Raw genomic sequence first — 18,964 nt, forward strand, 5'->3', positions numbered from 1 at the left:
GTAAATCATAATTCCAAGAAAGGATTGATACAAAAATATAGAAGGAATTCATATAACTCTATATCAAAACCCCAAACATCCCAATTAAACAATGGGCAGAAGACCTAAAACCGACAGGTTTCCAAAGAAGACATGCAGAAGGCCAACAGGCACATGAGAAGATGCTCAAATAACTATCACTGGCAAAATGAGCTGTCAGCTCACACCTGTAAGAATGCTTGTCATACAAGAAGACATAAATGACAGGTGTTGGCAAGGCTGTGGAGAAGAGGGAACCCTCAGGTGCTGTTGGTGGAAATTAAATGTAAATATGGCTCCTAAAGAAAGCAGTGTGGAAGCGACTCAGAAAACTTAAAATAGAAATACCAGGTGTGTGCTCAGTTGTGTATGATCCAACAATTCTGAGTATTTATCTGAAAATGAAAACACCAATATGAAAAGATATATGCACCCCTGTAATCACTGCAGCACTGCTGACTACAACCAAGACCAGGAAACACCTAGGTGTCCATCAATACATGCATGGATACAGAAGGCGTGGTGTGCTGCCAGTGGGATACTACTCAGCCATAAAAATGATAAGATCCCAGCCCTTGTAGCAGCAGGGCTGAACCTGGAGGGTATTTCGCTATGTGAAGTAAGTCAGGGAGGAAACACATTCTGTTTGATTTCACTTATAGGTAGAAGCTAAAGGAGAAAACAAAAGAACAAAACAGAATAAGACAGAAACACACTAGTGGTTGCCAGAGGGGAGAGGGTTTGGGTGTGGAATAAAAAGGTGAAAGGGGTTAAGAGGTAGAAACTTATGGCTACATGAAAAAAAAATAAACTTCTGGCCACAAACTAAATAAGTCACAGGGGTACAAGATTACACATGGGGGATATAGTCAATAATATTGCAATAACTTTGTGTGGTGCTGGATGGTTTATTGTAGTGATCATTTTACAAGATCTAAAAATACTGAATCACTATGTTGAACATCTTAATTTAATATTGTGTGTTAATTATAACTCAATTTAAAGACAAAGAATAGATGCAGGGAGAACCATTACATCACTTTTTTCTGGTCATGGTCAGGGAGCAACGTCTCAGCGTGTAACTCCCCTCTTATACACAACCTACAGGCGGGTGAAAGCAAGTTGACTCTTTGTGAGTATGAAACTTTTTTATTTAATTATGTTTAACATACAGGTGTTATCTAATGCATGTGACCACTCTGGGAAGCTTTCCATTAATTGTGTCTATAAATGTGCTTGTTTCACTCAAGAGTCAAGACTATGGAGTGTGCAGTTTCGTAGCTACACTATCGAGGCCTGGTGCTTGGTGTGTGGAGAATGTATTGCTCAGGGGTTTGGAGTATTGAGATGAATCAACCCACCATAAACTACCCACACAGCATCAAAGACATCACAAGTGGAGAAGAACTGCTAAACGTGGGTGCTCCTCAAGGCACTCTTGTCTCTGTTCAGGAATCTTCTCTAAATGTCGGTGTAACCTGTTGTAGAGATGGCATTTCCAGGACCCAGAGGCCACTGGCCCTCAGGATCCTAGGGAACTCTGTCCTGTTACTAAAGAGAAGGGGAGACTAAAGGAGGAGACTTTATTTTTTATGCTGATCAGATTATATGAAATAATTGAAAACCGAGGGAAAAAATGGACTAACCAACACACTTAAAATGTAATAAGCTTCCCATCAAAAAAATGGTCAGAAGACCTAAATAAACATGCCTCCAAAGAAGACACACCAACGGTCAATAGGCACACAAAAAGAGGCTCAATAGCACTAGTTATTAGAGAAATGCAAATCAAAACTACAATGAGGTATCATCTCACACCAGTCAGAATGGCCATCAGGAAAAAACTGCAGTCCATAAATGGTAAAGAGAGCGTGGAGAAATGGGAGCCCTCCTACACTGCTGGTGTGGGGGTGAAGTGGTGCAGCCACTGCAGAGAAGAGTCAGAAGGCTCCTTAAAAACTGAACTAGAGTCACCATAGGATCCAGCAACCCCGCTCCTTGGCATGTATCTGGGAAAGATGAAAACTCTAATTCAAAGAGATACACCCACCTCTGTTCACAGCAGCACCATTTACAATCGCCAAGATTTGGAAGCAACCTAAATGTCCGTCAACAGATGAATAAAAAAGATGTGGTATGTATAAGCAATGGAATACTACTCAGCCATAAGAATGAATAGAGTAACGCCATCTGCAGCACCGTGGATGGACCTGGAGGCTATCGTATGACATCGCTTACGTGTGCAATCTAAAAAAATGAAATGTATTTACAAAACAGAAACAGACACAGGGACAGAAAACAAACTGTGGAGACCAAAGGGAGAGTGGGAGGGATAAATGAGGAGTCTGGGATTAACAAACACACTGCACTATATATAAGATCAACAACAAGGACCTGCTACAGAACAAGGGAACCATACTCAGTATCATATGATAACCTGCACTGGAAAAGAACCTGAAGAGGAATACATACACATGTGTAACTGAATCACAGTTATACTGTGATTGTTGTATATCTGAAACTTTGTAAGTCAACTATACTTCAATTACTGCTGCTGCTAAGTCGCTTCAGTCGTGTCCGACTCTGTGCGACCCCATAGACGGCAGCCCACCAGGCTCCCCCGTCCCTGGGATTCTCCAGGCAAGAACACTGGGGTGGGTCGCCAGTGCCTTCTCCGATACTTCAATTTAAAAAATGGCAAAAAATTTCAGGACCTCCCTGGCAGTCCAGTGGTTAGGAATCCATGCTTCCACTGCAGGGGGCATGGGTTTGAACCCTGGTTGGAGAACTAAGATCCCCGTATGCCATGCAGCACAGCCAAAAAAATTTAAAAGAAAAAAAGAAAAGAATTTTATCGAGTAACCCCCGGTAAGGTAAAACTGGCATTGCTGTGTGTCGCTCCACAGCCACACCACAGGTCAGAGTCCATATGTCACACCCAGAAGGTATCTCATGCAGCCATATCAGTACCTGATCTTCCGTGTGTCAGCACTATTAATTTGTCAGCACTATTAATTATTTTAGATGTTCTTCAGTCATTATTTATCTCAAAATTCTAATGTTAAGGCAAACTAAATTTCACAACCAACAACAGACGAGTCTGTGCTAAAATCAGTTTACCATGAGAAGCTGTGAAGCAAATTTCTCATAATCTCCATAGACAGAAATAGCTAAATTAATCTATGTCATTATTGGGGTCATCAGGAGATATGAATAAGGGCAAACATATAAAATATACTGAGTGCATAAAATGAGTAATTAGCATGAGGTCAGACAGTGCTAGCTTGCCTTTTCACAAACTCAGAACATATTTTATACATTTTAATTAACTGGATGAGCTGCCTCTCTAAAGTTACACAATTCATCAGAGTTCTAGATTCATAGCTCACTGTGACGTGCATACGTTTTGACTATCTCTTAAAACGCTTTCTTTGTTTTTATTTCAAAATGGGTTGACGATCAGCCTACTGTTTATCCAGATATTCTGGTAATGCTGTCTGTCACCTGATAATTTATAAGCACTTGTGAGAGAAGGTATATATCCAGAAGGCAAAATCAGAAAGACACAAACCAATCAAAGAGAGAGTTAAAATGTATCAGACACAGTGGGGAATCTGGGGATGAAGCAGAGGATGAAGACAGGAGAGGAGGGGAGAGCAGAGATAAAGGGCTGAACAGCGTGGCAGAGTGGCCATAGGAGCTTTAAGAGCAAGGATACAGAGTGAAGTTATATTCACACTGTTTGCATTTCCATGATGCAAATGTTCCTCCTTCTAGAATCCATAACTTTCACAAAGGATTCAACCCACCAGAAACTCTGTGTGATTGGATATTTTTGCTTGTGTGGGTGTGGAAATTAAGGAGAGGGGCTGGGTCCACCTTGGTCTGACACCAGAGCAGTTGCAGCCATGGTCATAGGTAATCGTCAGAATAGAACCCCCACACCCCGCCAAAGTCACAGTATCCTTAGAAATAGCATAAGAGTCTACATATATGCATCAATGGGAAAAAGACCGAGGGAGGGGATATACGCATACATACAGCAGAAACTAATACAACATTTAAAGCAATTATACCCCAATAAAAAAAAATAGCACAAGACTTCTCCCCCAGAGTATAAAATTATTGGTAAGTATGGTCCAAGTTTACCTAGCCTTTAGAAGGCATAGCAACCCAGGATCTTGGTGGTTTTGTCGCTAAGTCATGTTGGACTCTTTGCAACTCCAAGGACTGTGGCCTGCCAGGCTCCTCTGTCCATGGGATTCTCCAGGCAAGAATACTGGAGTGGGTTGCCAGGCCCTCCTCCAGGGGATCTTCCCAAATCAGGGATAGAACCCACATCTCCTGCGTTGCAGATTGTCTCCTGCATTGCAGGTGGATTCTTTACCAACTGAGCCACCAGGATCTTGAATATAGTGTACATATAAATTTTGAGTGATACAAGATGAGGAACTATATAAAATAAAGATTTCAAAAATAAATAAAGATTTCAGAGCTCCGGTTCCCATTTGCCCTTAACAATGTAGCTCAGAAGGGGTTCTCTGTTGTTTCAGCTATAGTGAAATAGCTAATATTGAGCTAAAAATAATTATAAAACTGGACAAAACATAAAATAACAATTTAAAAAGCAAAGGAGAACAGCCAACTCAGGTCAGACTTGAAGGGCTATGACCCCTGAGAAAATGGAAGGCCATGAGTATGTAGGCCAGAATCCTGGAATGGGTGACCTTTCCCTTCTCCAGGGGATCTTCCCACCCCAGGGATTGAACCCAGGTCTCCCGCATTGTGGGTCCGAGGGTCACGTTTATCCAGGTGTCTTTCTGAGGGAACCTATGGCTTCACTGTGAGGCCGCATAGAGTAGAAGAGAAAGGAACAGTCTTCCTGGAGGAACGCCATCCATGTGTCCCCAGACTTCCGGGATCTGAGGAGTGAACCCAGAGAGGAGGCTTCTCCCGTGGTCCCCAGGGGTCAGCCAGCTCCTCACTTAGGTGCACGGGGCAGTCTCCAAGGAGCCCAGGGATTCGGTTCCCGCGTGATGCTCGGGAGGCGCAGGCGGGAGGTCAAGGCGTGTCAAACAGGAGGAGCTTTGGGGAACACCCAGGGAGTTTAGCTGAGGTTCTGAAACATGTCTTAGGACTGAGAGCTGTACCACCAGGGTCGGCGCAAAACCAAAGCAGGTCAACCTAACAAAGCCGAGGAGGAACTGTAGACAGGACGAAAGCGATTTGTTGGGTGATCTCTGCCTGTCCCAGGAAAACATAGCCCTACTAGAAGGAAAATAATAGGAACCCTTTTTTCATGGGTGGCTCAGATGGTAAAGAGTCTGCCTACAGTGTGGGAGACCTGGGTTCGATTCTTGGGTCAGGAAGATCCCCGCGAGAAGGAAATGGCAACCCACTCCAGCATTCTTGCCTGGAAAATCCCATGGAAGGAGGAGCCTGGCAGGCTACAGTCCATGGGGTTGGAAAGAGTCGGACATGACTGAGCGACTTTACTTTTTTCATAAACAACATCTACACTGAAGGAAAGTCATGATATCTGTTTGAAAAATAGTAGGGGAGGGCAAGTGACCTCAAAAGCAAAAAAACAAAACCCCAAAAGAAATAACAGATAAAGAAAACAGTCTCACTGGCCGTTCAGACACTGGAGGCGTAAAATCACTGTGATGAATGTTTCAGCAAAGACAAAAAGAGGATTAAAAAATGGATTAAAGGTAAGACTCTTTAAACGTAATTGAATGAAACAAAACTTGGGGTTGAGAGCCAATATTTTCCATTTGTCCATGTTGAGGACATGTTAGCTATTTCTTTGCTAGTGGTAAAGAATCTGACTGCCAATGCAGGAGACGTGGGGTTCAATCCCTGGGTCAGAAAGATACCCTGGAAGGGGATATATATATATGTGGGTTGCTATATAACCCATGGCAACCCACTCCAGTATTCTTGCCTGGAAATTTCCATGGACAGAGAGGCCTGTGTGTGATCACACACATGTTACTTAACCATTCTGCACCTGTTTTCCATCCTGTAAAATCTGACTGACACTTAGCTTCAACAGTGGCTTTCGGCACTAGATAAAATGTTTTACACTGACAGAGTCCTTAACACAAAAAGTTTTGAAATAAATATTTACACCTCCTTTGCTGTTTGCCACCATCCATGGAGAGATGTGCACATTCAAATCCGGTAATCCTGAACTTCAGAAAGGGGTACCACCTACGTTCTGCCTGCCATTTGATATCCTCAACCAAGAGGAAGTCATACAACTTGGATTCCTTCTTTCCCGATAATCTGGAGGATGCTGATGACGATGTCCCCACAATATGGGTTAGCCAAAACAAGAGCCTCGCTTCTTAAACCCTTAGGGGAAAAATCGAGTATAGTAAGTATGTGGGTCAGAGCTGAAGGCAGCAGATGAAGGCGTCTGCTGATAGAGAGCGATATACATACATGCTCTGGCCTGCCTTCCAACAATCATTCCTATTAAGTCATTTGTCTCTGACACATTTAATGAAGTCATGTTCACGAGCGGCTTAATCACAGGACACAGTTTGGTACATATTTGACAGGAAAGCTGTTTGTATAAACGAAACATGTAGCAAATATATAATTTCATAAAATGTTCATTATGCTTCCAGGGTGACAACCTTGGGTTTGAATCCTCTCATACATATTTACTCATTTTAAGATAGACTGTTTTGAGTCACGGTTAACAAATAAAAAGATATTCTTAAGCAAAATGCATGTCAAGCCAGTGGAGTAGGGAATACACACGCATGCAGCAAGCTCCGAACCATATACCCTATCTGGAAATCTTTAAGTTCAGGAGAAATCACACCTCTCTAGCTAAATATTATATGTCCCTGACATTCATCCTGGTTATAAGCAAAGAAAATAAACAAGAAAAAAATTAAGAGAACTCCTCCATAAATCATACTTTTCTAAAATATTGATAACATGCTCCCGGTTTGACTCCTGGCTAATTACCTAATTGCTCAATTAGTGACTGGACAGTTCCACCTTATCTGCTCAGAGACTTTTTGAAGTGAGGTCAGAACATGTTCTTTGCTGTTATAAATGATCTCCAGGCCCTGTGTGTTTGGGTCTCAGCAGGAATTAGAAGGGAGACTTACATCACTCTCGTGACCTTCTCGAAGGTTGTATGTGAGGTCATGCTGAATGTCTTCCACAAATTTGTGAGCGTATTCTGGGTAAAGGTCCAGCACCTCAAAGAGCCCTTTGAGGATGATACACTGGAGATCGCAGTAGGTTAGCGCCTTCACATCCGCGTTGGTCTTGATCACTTGGTCCTTAATTGATAGATTGGCTCCAATTAAATCTCCTTTCCCTTGAAACAGTGAGAAAAGAGACATGTCGCTTGAAAGACGTCATTTGATTTACAGGCTTCGTTTCTCTGAAATTGCACTCAAAGGGGAGAGGAACCTTTATCTGGGGCAGGGTTTCTCAGCCTCGGCAGGGTTGAGATTTGGGGCCCCATCATTCTGTACAGGGTGGAATCTTCAGTGGCATCTCACATCACCCACCCCCAGAGATAACAGCCCCAAGTATCTGCAGACATTGCCAAACGTCCCTTGGTACTCTGAACCATACCCAGTCGAGAAAACTCTTCTCGAGAATAAAGCCTAGGAGACGGGGAGTTAGAAATCGTAGGTCACACATGGGCTCACGTCAGGTGCCCCGCAGGATTCGGTAAACAACTTTAGACAAAGCAGTTGAGGTTTTTGGTCACAACTGCTTTAATTATTCAAAGGAAATAATAATGCCTCAGTTTTTCTGAGTAAAAATGTTTCGGGATTTTGAAGTAAGACCATCAAGAGGTATATTAATCATGTTGATTCTAATACTTTGGACAATAATATAAGCATCACCATCTGCTTTCTAATACATTCCAGTTGTTTTATTTATCTCTGAACACGTCTGCAAGACGGGGGGCGGGTGTGAAGGGGGAGAGTCGAGAGGCGAAGGCAACTCCTGGGCATCGTGAACAGTGAAATCTACTACATAAAAATGCAGAACATAAAAAAGGGCACAGTTCTAATGCTCCGTGACAGTGTGAAAACCCCATTTTCTCCAGCAAGAAAAGAAAGTGAATAAATAAAAACTGTGAGCCCTTCCACTGCAGGAGAAAGGGTCTGACACGACTTTGTTCACATTCTCTCTCACCCCAGCGCCAGCACCTCTGATATTTGTCTGTAACACCTCTGCCCATCGGTCTTAAACTGGGACCCAGCTTATCTCCTTGAGTTTGCTGATTAGATCATATTGGACAATTTCTCTGAATCTTAAAATTTTGAACTTGATTTGAATCAGTCTAACCTAGCAGGAAGGTGAGCATAATTGTAAGTGCTGGCAAAGAGCTGATTACAGCATCAGTTTTATTTTAGACAGAGCCATTAATGCACTCAGCGTCCGTGTGAGAAATCTGAAAGGAAATTCATTCAGTTCTCAGACAAGCTGAGGTTAAAAGCTGAGGTAATATGACCAAGTTCACAAAGAACACTGGCCTTGGACTCAAGGCTACAACTCAGGAGTTTCTGCTTTATCTTTGTTCTCAAACATTATCATGCCTGTGCTTTATTTTTCCAAATGGTCACTTTGTTCCATTTTGTAGGGAACCAACAGCCAACAATTTGCCAGCCAAAACCCACCAAGCAAATAATATCTTTGGAATGTTGTAGAACAAACTGTCCCAACCATTCTTCATTCAATTAATTTTTAAACTTCTAAATGTTTATTTTTTATTTTGCTCAGAATTTCTGGAAACAGTTCCTGGCATGCAGGAGGCTTCAATAAAAGTCTGTTTTATTGAACTTGACAGTAAAAGGAGATGTGCCAACTTATCCATGAATATCTGAGACATTCATAAGTATTTGTGGCAGACCAAAAACTCAAATTATTGAATTATTTCTAGGTATTATCTTTTTAAAACCTTGAAGTCGAGCCTATTTGGCAGAAGAAAAAAGACTAAACTCTATATTTATAGACACTGAGAGAATAAATAGCACATGGTGCTGAAGAATTTATTGTCAGCAATACTAACTTGGCAATTTTTTCTTCTTGCATGTTTTGTTAGAAATCTAAATTAATGCTCAAAAATTCAAAGTCAAGTCCTGATGTAAAATGTAAATATGGCCAGGCTGGACTGAATACAGCACATTTTCAAGTTTTATATGCTGAGGCTGCTTGGCCACTCAGTCGTGACCGGCTCTGTGTGACCCCGTGGACTGCAGCCCGCCAGCCTCCTCTGTCCACGGGATTCTCCAGGCAAGAAGACTGGAGTGGGTTGCCATGCCCTCCCCCAGGGGATCTTCCCGACCCAGGGATCAAACCCAGGTCTCCTGCATTGCAGGCAGATTCTTTACTGCTGAGCCACTGGGGAAGCCCCAAGCTTTGCATCCCTGAGGAGAATTTACCTTGACGCACCAGGCTGCCATGATGAGAATTCACATTTTCTATTGGTGTTTGGAAAAACGTTAGGGTCATCCTACTCTTGTTCCTTGAGTGGCCATGGAACAGTGATTTCAGCCACAAAGGCCCCAGCATCTTGCTAACTTGGCATCCTAGAAAGAATTCTGGTTTTTCATCTATTCAGTGGATATTTATAGATCGCTGACCTGTGTGCTGGGCCTTGTGTGGAGCCTAATTTTCACCCTCACTAATTTTACAACTTTGTGGATTACTCACTATCTAGATTTAGAGCCTAGATCTAAGTTTCTTAATTACTCTGGGCTTCAGTATCCTTATTTCTAAAGGAAGAGAAGGTTTTTGTGGTCCCTTGCAGTCTCTACTGGGGCTTCCCTGGTAGCTCAGCTGGTAAAGAATCCACCTGCAATGCAGAAGACCCTGGGACAATTCCTGGGTCGGGAAGATCCCCTGGAGAAGGGATAGGCTACCCACTCCAGTATTCTTGGGCTTCCCCGGTAGCTCAGATGGTGAAGGATCTGCCTGCAATGCGGGAGACCTGGGTTCAATCCCTGGGTTGGGAAGATCCCTGAGGAGGGCATGGTAATCCACTCCAGTATTCTTGCCTGGAGAATCCCATGGACAGAGGAGCCTGGTGGGCTGCAGTCCACGGGGTCGCAGAGTCAGACACGACTGAGCAACTAAGCCCAGCACAGCACACAGTCTCTATTACCCAGAATTCAGTTTCTGATATTTACTAATCAGTAATTCTTCCATTGGGCGAAAAAAAAAAGTTGATGGGAGGCATCTGCAAACCTTCCTGGTTAGAGCCATAACTTATGTTTAATTGTAATTAGGCAGACTAACGCCATCTGAGAGCAGCGCATTCACTGGAGCTTTGTCATCTTCCGTTAAATCACAGTGAAGACCTTGGTGGGAAAACACAATTACTGGGACATGAAATGAAGGTGTGCAGGCAAACAAATTCTATACCTGTAACAAATCCCTGCCTCTCTATCAACTGCATCAGATTAAGAGATGCCGTCAACAATTGATTAGACAATGGAATTGCTTGAATAAATTTTGACTTGACAGGTGCTTGGTGATAGGTTTCCTTTACAATATTATGTATTAATTCATTTTGTTGGCAGAGTGAACATGTATTAAATATCTATGTTTAAGCAATGTGCTAAAGTTTATCAGAGTCAATATTGATTTATATTGGCTGATAAGACAATACTACCATAGGAAAAGTAAAACAGTTGATCTCCATTAAGATAATGTTAATCACAGAGAGAAAATATTAATAATTTATTATATTTGTTTGGGCTTGGTCCTGATACCACATAGGCATGTTTAGAAGGGCCACATGCATTTAATCACTTTTAAGAGGTACAGGGTACCAGCAAAGATGTGAAAATGTTAAATATAGGCAGCTCAAGTGATGGAGGAAATCAGGGCCGGAGGCACAAGGCAATGGCTTAAGCATTTTAGTTGTTAGTACAGGCCACCAGGCTTCCCCGGTGGCTCAGATGGTAAAGCGTCTGCTTGCAACGCAGGAGACCTTAGTTCGATCCCTGGGTGGGGAAGATACCCTGGAGAAGGAAACGGCAACCTACTCCAGTATTCTTGCTTGGAAAATCCCATGGACGGAGGAGCCTGGCGGGTTACAATCCATGGGGTCACAAAGAGTCAGACACAGCTGAGTGACTTCATTTTCTTTCAGAAGTTTTTTTGAAAGAAGAAAATCCAACAGAATCGTGTATTACAAACAATTGTATTTACATTGAAGCTGTCAAATTTGTACCTACTGTGATGTAATGTCAGGGATAATGCCCTCATATTCCATTCCTGGAATTGTTGCTAGTTACCAAATTTAAACATTCAGCACAATTATGGAAAAACCCATAATATATACATCTGAAAATGCTGCATTAATTTACTTACATGTATATCAAACCGTAAGTTGCTAGAAAAATAACTAAATGCCCTTTTATTTTTTATTTTGATTAATTTTTATGGGATTATAGTTGTTTTACACTGATGTGCTAGTTTCAGGTGGAAGTAGAATGAATCAGTTATACATATTCGCATATCCACTCTTTTTTGGGTTTCTTTCCCATCAAGGTCACTACAGAGCACTGGATGGAGTTTCCTGAGCTGTACCACAGACCCTCACTGGTCATTGTTTTCACATACGGCAGTGGGCACAGGTCACTCTTAGTCTCCCGATTTATCCCTCCTTCCCTTTTTCCCCTGTAACCAGAAGTTTGTTTTCTAGGTGGGTGTCTCTGTTTTGTAAATAAGGTCATTTGTACCAGTTTTTTTAAGATTCCACATATAAACGATATCCTGTGATATTTATTTCTTTGTCTGACTTATTTCACTTGGTATGACAATCTCTGAGTCCATTCATGTTGATGGAAATGGCACTAAATGCCCTTTTAAAAGCAGGCTGTGTCAACAGGCAGGCTACAAAACTTACAGTGGTACTAAGGAAACCCACAGAAAAATATTTTATGATTGGAGCAAGGTTTTCGAAGCAAATTTTCAAAGGATTCTCACTTTTAATTTTGAATAAAACATGATGGAATGACAGGTTTTTAACTTCACCGAGTGGATAAATGGGCAGGAAAGAGTGTTCAATTCTCCTCTTTGAAAACACACGTATATAGAGGCTCACCCTCACACCGATAACAAGCTGGCCACACCGAGCCCAGCTTGTTGCTACTTTATTTAGTCACTATTCCAGGCCTTTCTATCAAGGAGAAAACCACAGGACTCCCCAGCAGTCCAGTGGTTGAGTCTCCACCCTCCAGGGCAGCGGGTTCCAGCTCTATCCCCGTCAGGGAGTGAAGATCCCACACGCCTTGTGGCCAAAAAGCCAAAACATGAAAGAGAAGCAATATTGTAACAAATTCAATAAAGATTCTTTTTTAAGTGGTCCACATCAAAACAAAAAAAAAGGAGAAAAATATAAGGGGGTAAATTAAGAGTTGAATCCAAACTTTGGAAGGCAAGCCCCACCTCTCCTCTGATAAGTGGTCAACGGAAGTCATCAGGAAGCAGAGAAAAGCATGTCAGTGTTTCATCCCCAGCTGCCTCCATCTCTGCACCTCTAACTGGGATCATCACAGCAGCCTAATAGGGCTGCAAGATTGGAATTGGATAGTGGACACATAACACTCGGCTCATATCAGGGAAGCAATCAGTGTTAGTTCTCATACAAAATAGAACCTATCCTGAAGCTTACACTGAAAATTGACTGACTGCATACTTACAATGGTCACAGAGAATAAAAGGCATTGTTTAAGACATAGAGAACAGACTTCTGGACATGGCAAGAGGGGAGACAGTGAGATGTATGGAGTAACATGGAAACTTACATGACCACATGTAAAATTGACAGCCAACAGGAATTTGCTGTAAGTTGCAGGAAACTCAAACGGGCTCTGTATCAGCTAGAGGGGTGGGGTGGGGCGGGAGGTTAAAGAAGGAGGGGACATGTGTATACCTGTGGCTGATTCATGTTCAGGTTTGACAGAAAACAACAAAATTCTGTAAAGCAATTAGCCTTCAATTAAAAAATGAATTAATTTTTAAAAAAGCATTGTGTAGAGGGGGAAAGTGCACTGGACAGTCTGAAGACCGAGGTTAGCTTTGATCTTGGGGAAAAAACACACCTCTCATCTGTCTCTTCATGTTAGGAAAACTTAACGAAGGTCCCACATGTGAAAATATTTTGTAAAGAGTTAAGTTCTCCATAAAATTAGGTTCTTGAATATGAAAATTTAAAAAAATGAAAAATGCTGCATTAGTCACTTTTAATTGACATAAATTCTAAACACTGGGGTTCTGCACTGGCGTTCAAAATATATTGTTTACCTGTTTACCTGATTCATTCATAGACCCTCAAGAAATATGAGCTGAAAAGATAAACAAATGAAAATGATTTTTAAAAGAGGTACACATAAAATTGTATCAATAGATAGGAACTTTTCTACATTAACCCTGCATGTCATCTGTTGTTAGCTGACCTTTACATTTCAACAAACACTGACTGCATCTTAATAGTTGAAGTCAACTTGTGATACAAAATCTTCACAAATTGTTCTGTGAGTTTTCTTTGAGGGAGAAAAATTAGCCTATCATCACCTTGAAGTGTTGCATTAATGATTGCTACAAGAACTTATTCTCAATATGCATTCATTTTTGTGCTATTTCTAGCACAGATAAAACAATTTTCAATGTTCTTTTCTGAATGGATTCTCCACAAAAATGTAGAAACATTCTTAAAACAGCAGCTATTTCACCAAGAGGCAGTGCACGTCATCATTCATAACCTGGCTTTAGGAATCGAACAGAACTGTGTTCATTCTCTTGCCATGTTATTTGGGAGAAATTAAGTTAACTATTATTTACTCACTAGTAAAATAGGGACAATATGGCTTTTTAGTAAGAGTCAAAACAGGTGCTGAATATAACAGCACAGTGCAAACTCTATATGGCATAACAACAATTATAATAACTTGGCAGATTGAACTCATGTCCTGAATCGACATACTCATCCCTAATTTTCCTTCTCTCGGTCACAAGTTTCCCCCCCTTTTCATCTCCTTAATTAATACTTCAGAGTAGGATTTCAGGGGGCTTTTCAGGAAGACCCACCGAGAATGGCCAGCACCATGCTGTCCTTAAGGACCTCCATGGAGCCCGAGCACACGAAGTAGATGGCCTGCAGGGCGTCCCCCTGGCGCAGCAGGTACTCGCCGGGCGCGCAGAAGGAGGTCTTGATGTGCAGGGACAGCGAGCGCAGGCAGCCCCGGCTGGCGCACTCGAACAGGGACAGCTGCAGGATCTCCTTGTTCAGGTGCATGGTGATGTCGGAGCGGAGCTCGTCTGGGAAGTCCTTCAGAAGCTGCCGGAGAGGAGGAAAGAGGGGGTCCAGCTGGGGGGGCGGTCTCGTGAAGCTGCCTGACTGCAGGGCCCTTTCCCCACTGTTTGACCAACCAGAGGGCAGAAGAGGAAGCTACATGTACGAATAATCCCAGATTTCTGTGACTGTGACCCCGGCTGTGTGCTCCTGACTAATCAGCTATTAGTAAGTCTGGAGAAAGACAATCAATTAATAAAAGACTCTAGAATGAAACATATTGTACTTCTTGGCTTGCTTCTGACAGACACTTAACTCAGGACAGAAGATATGGAGTTTGGGCCCTCGAGTGTTTCCTCCGCTGTCCTGCTCATCTGAAGAGAGGAAAAACCAAATAAGCACTTAAAAATATTGATGGCTGGCTTTGTTGACGGGTTGGTGGAATGGTTGCTTGACTTATAGGATACCTACAGTGGTGGTCCAGGGTGTTTCTGGATGTCCAAACATAACATGTTTGCAGAAAAATGCATTTTTTTTACTTTGTTGGTTTTAAAGGTAAACATTACCTTGATTAATCTAATAGTCCATGATTATACCATTCAACTGTCCTAAGAATTGGTTCCTCCAAAGAGGGTCAGTGAGAATGAAAATATGTCTATCTGACTGGCCGAAGCTACTGTGAAACACTGGCCGATCCAGTGACATCATGAAAACGTAAGCAAGACCAGACGAAAGAACACCTGTGGGGGTCATGAGAGGTTAAAGGTAAAGAGACAAAGAAGTCGGTGGGTGTGTGCCTCACTTCTTAGACCTGCACTAAAGCACTTGCTTTTACCTTAGGATATGTGCTTTCTGCCTGAAAACGGCCACAGGAGAAATTCACGTTACCTCGTTGGAGTCTATGCCGTTGTTGACTGACCAGGTTGTCTGGAAATACTCCAGCATCCTCTGCTTGAGCTGCTGGGGCAGGTGGTGGACGCGGATGAAGTCCTTCAGATCCTTGGTCCTGGTGTGATAGAGGGACCACCTGGAGTACATCCTCTGGATGATCGCCGTCACATTTCCAAACACCAGGGCGTGCATCAAGGCTGAGGAGACACGCCACACATCACGGGTGGGGGGGCTGCCTCCTCACCTGCAAACCTGCAGGCTATAGATCCGGATCCGTGCAGCCTGCCTGTGTGGGCACCGTGTCACAGCTACTTTTTAAGTGAAAATCACAGAATTTTATTAAGATAAAGGCTGTAAGTTGAAGCTGACTTAGCTAGATAGGTATCTAAATTTTATAATGAGTTTGCTTTTCAGCGCATGGACCCTTTGTATGCTTGATATCATACTCCTTGACTAGCCAATTTTCGAAGAGACAAGAAACCATGATTTAAAACATTTTAATCTGTGAGCAAAGGGTACTTCAAGCTTTGCCTACTCATACGTGGTGAAGAGGAGAGACTTGTTTATAAAATGGATTTTAGTGCAGCATGCAGCTGTCATGACTTCCCTGATACAGTAAGTTAACTGAGATAGTTAACCCGTTCACTGGTTACACTTAGTACACTGAATCTTGGCACATATGGGATTTCTCCTCCTTAAATATCTTGTAATTTACTTAACTTAATGAATTATGATTCACATTGAATAAATTATTTTAAAAAGATTTCAGTAATCCTAGATTCTGATAATAATAGAAAGTATTAGAAAAAACATACATATTTTTCTTCTTGGCCTCACCATGCAGCATGTGGGGTCTTAGTTCTCCCTACCAAGGACTGAACCTGTGCCCCCTGCAGGGGAAGCACAGACTTAACCACTGGACTCCAGGGAAGTCCCAGGAAAAGTTATTATTGAAAGAAACCTGGACTATAGTAGTTACCAAGCAAATATTAGCCGGGTAAATTAATTAACCCACTCTAACGACCATGTTTCTACCTATATTAGAAGACTATTGTCAAGCACTCATTCAGCCATAAACATACCTAACCCTGAATACACAACTCTGAGAGATGAGAGCGTAACGCACGCTGAGAGTATAATACGTGTTCAGTCAGACTATGACACAGCTATTCTGATACAGGCATTTTGGGGCAGCCACTTTGCCAAAGGATGCATCCTGATTTAGTCATTTCGATTCCATGTAGCTTGATCAGACTAAAAATATCTTTTGAAAAACAGTCAATAATATGAAAAATAGACCCCCTTTGACCCACACTTAATCTGTTGGCTACCACTCCGGCTATGACAAAAACTTTTGTTTTGTACTCTATTCAACATCTGCATTATTCTAACAGTTGGGTATAGTTGTGTAGAGGTGCATGTGTCCTAAGTTGCCTCAGTCATGTCTGACTCTGTGTGATCTTATAGACTGTAGCCCGCCAGGCTCCTCTGTCCGTGGGATTCTCCAGGCAAGAATACTGGAATGGGTTGCCATGCCCTCCTTCAGAGGATCTTCCAGACCCAGGGACTGAACCCATGCCTCTCATGTCTCCTGCATTGGCAGGCTGGTACTTTACCACTAGCGGCGCCTGGGAAGCCCATAGTTGTGTAGGTATGATGAGATGATTTTAATAATTTCATAGAATAAGCTATCAAGTTAGGGCCTTATAGTTTTATTACAATAACAATTACATTTCAAAAGTAAGTCTATAATAAAAAACTGGGTTAACCTTTATGAGAATATTAGTCTCTTCCCCAAAGCCATCATTTGAAATTAGTTTTAGGATATTAAATGTGACACATTTATATTAATAAAGACTCCAAAAAAGATGTTAGAAATGTAATTGAGTATTTCCTGGGCAATCTGAACCCCAGCTCTCTAGTTGCTTTAATTGTAAGGGTGACAGATATTAGAAACTCTGAGACCATTTAAGGAGCAAAGAATCGACAGAGAAAAGCAGGAGTGGTGCGTCGAGCCCTTGCTGCCCTTCTGAGGAGAGCTGGATGGTCTGTGAATGTGTGACTCCTGTTTCGATGAGGTCTCTTGGTCAGACAGTACTTTTTTTTTAATTGGCATGTACTTGCGTGACAAGGTTGCAGTAGTTTCCACTGCACAGCAAAGCGAATCAGCTCTGTGGGACACGTGTCCCTTCTTTTTTGGATTTCCGTCCCGTTTAGATCTCCATGAGCACTGAGCAGACTCCCCTGGACTGTGTAGGTTCTCATGGGCTGTCTGTTTTAGCGTAGCAGTGTATACACATCAATCTCAACCTCTCACTTCATCCCACTCCCCTCCGCCTTGGGGTCCATACATCCGTCCTCCGTGTGTCTCTATTTCTGCTTTGCAAACATAGGTTCATCAGGACCTGATGTTTCTGGAGTCCACACACATGCATTAATATACGGTATTTGTTTTTCTCTTTCTGACTCAATTTATCCCTGCCTCCTCACTGAGACTTTGCCTCCCTAAAGCACCACCAGAGTGTAATGAGAGACCAGACTTTGTTCACCAGAATTCCAGAGTGGATGGGGCCCGGGGATGAGGTTTGTCTCACAGAAGAAGAGCGAGCAGACGGACTCAACTTCCCAGGAGCTGCACGCTCTGGGGCAGGATCAGGCATCTCAAAGTCAGAAAAGATACAAGGATTTGGCCCTAAACAGTAGCTGTAGGTCTAACAGTGGAAATGGCCTAGCGGATACCACCAGGAGGGAGCCCGAGAAGGCCTTGGACCCACCTGGGTTTGTGGAGCCAGGAGAAAGAATGAGGTGCGCCCACATTTGTGGGCAGGTCAACTCTGTTTAGATTTCAGCACCAGTCCCTGTGGGACTGGCTAGGAGGTAGGACACTCGGGGAAGGGAACGGCTACCCACTTCAGTGTTCTTGCCTGGAGAATCCCATGGACAAAGGAGCCTGGCGGGCTACGGTCCGTGGGGTCGCAGAGTCAGACATGACTAAGCAATTAAGCACACAAGAAGCTCAGGGGTTGGATGAAATCACTGGCTTCAGCAGGTTTTAGTTACAAAAAAAAAAAAAAGACTAAAAATGTCTATTTTGTCTATTAAGACCTATCAAAACATTTCTGTGCCAAATCCCAATGTCTAAGGAATTATGTTAAAAGCTTCTTAGCATCAAAATTGATAAATTAGTGCAAACATGTCAACCTGTGATTATATCCATCCTCCTGAATATTTCAAGATAGCCCAACTTGAATCCTTTCTTGCCCCTACATTTATCAGAAATTAACCTCTGTCATACTAACTTCCAGCTAATATAACACTGGTGTTAAAACTCTTTATCAGGTTAAACATTACCATTTCTCTATGGAAAATATGGCCACCATGCTAATAAAGTCAGTCCATATTAACAAGAAAGGTCTCAATATTTTGGAGAAGTTACTAGAATAGAGTTAAATTTAAGGTCTATATACAAGAGGCAATATAATATTGCAGAGGAAATATGGACTTTGGAATCAGACCCCACTGGATTTAAATCCTGGTTGTACCACCTCCTAATTTCATACACAAGGCAAGATATATAATTCCCTTGCATGGTTTCTTTATATGTGAAATGGGCATAACTGTACCTTATTGACAGGATTATCCCTATCAATAAGGCTTTAAAGAGTTAATATATGTTTTTAAAAAGTGCCTGATGTGTGTGAAAAACAGTGGGTGCTCAACTTATGTTAATTTTTTCATCCAAGTGAAAAGTGCTATGCA

The 18,964-nt window shown here is 42.2% G+C and overlaps 1 protein-coding gene across 1 annotated transcript in view; it reads right to left on the minus strand.

The window, feature by feature from the left end:
- KCNH8 (potassium voltage-gated channel subfamily H member 8) overlaps nucleotides 1-18,964 on the minus strand; it is a 446,029-nt gene that overhangs the window by 81,062 nt on the left and 346,003 nt on the right. The window contains exons 9-11 of the mRNA XM_043875194.1: nucleotides 15,203-15,402; nucleotides 14,110-14,359; nucleotides 7,152-7,366 (exon numbers count right to left, since the gene is read on the minus strand). Of these exons, the coding sequence (XP_043731129.1) occupies nucleotides 7,152-7,366; nucleotides 14,110-14,359; nucleotides 15,203-15,402 (665 nt within the window). The remainder of the gene's footprint in view (nucleotides 1-7,151; nucleotides 7,367-14,109; nucleotides 14,360-15,202; nucleotides 15,403-18,964) is intronic.

The sequence above is a fragment of the Cervus elaphus genome, chromosome 19 (assembly GCF_910594005.1).
Source record: "Cervus elaphus chromosome 19, mCerEla1.1, whole genome shotgun sequence".
In the NCBI taxonomy this organism is placed as follows: Eukaryota; Metazoa; Chordata; class Mammalia; order Artiodactyla; family Cervidae; genus Cervus; species Cervus elaphus.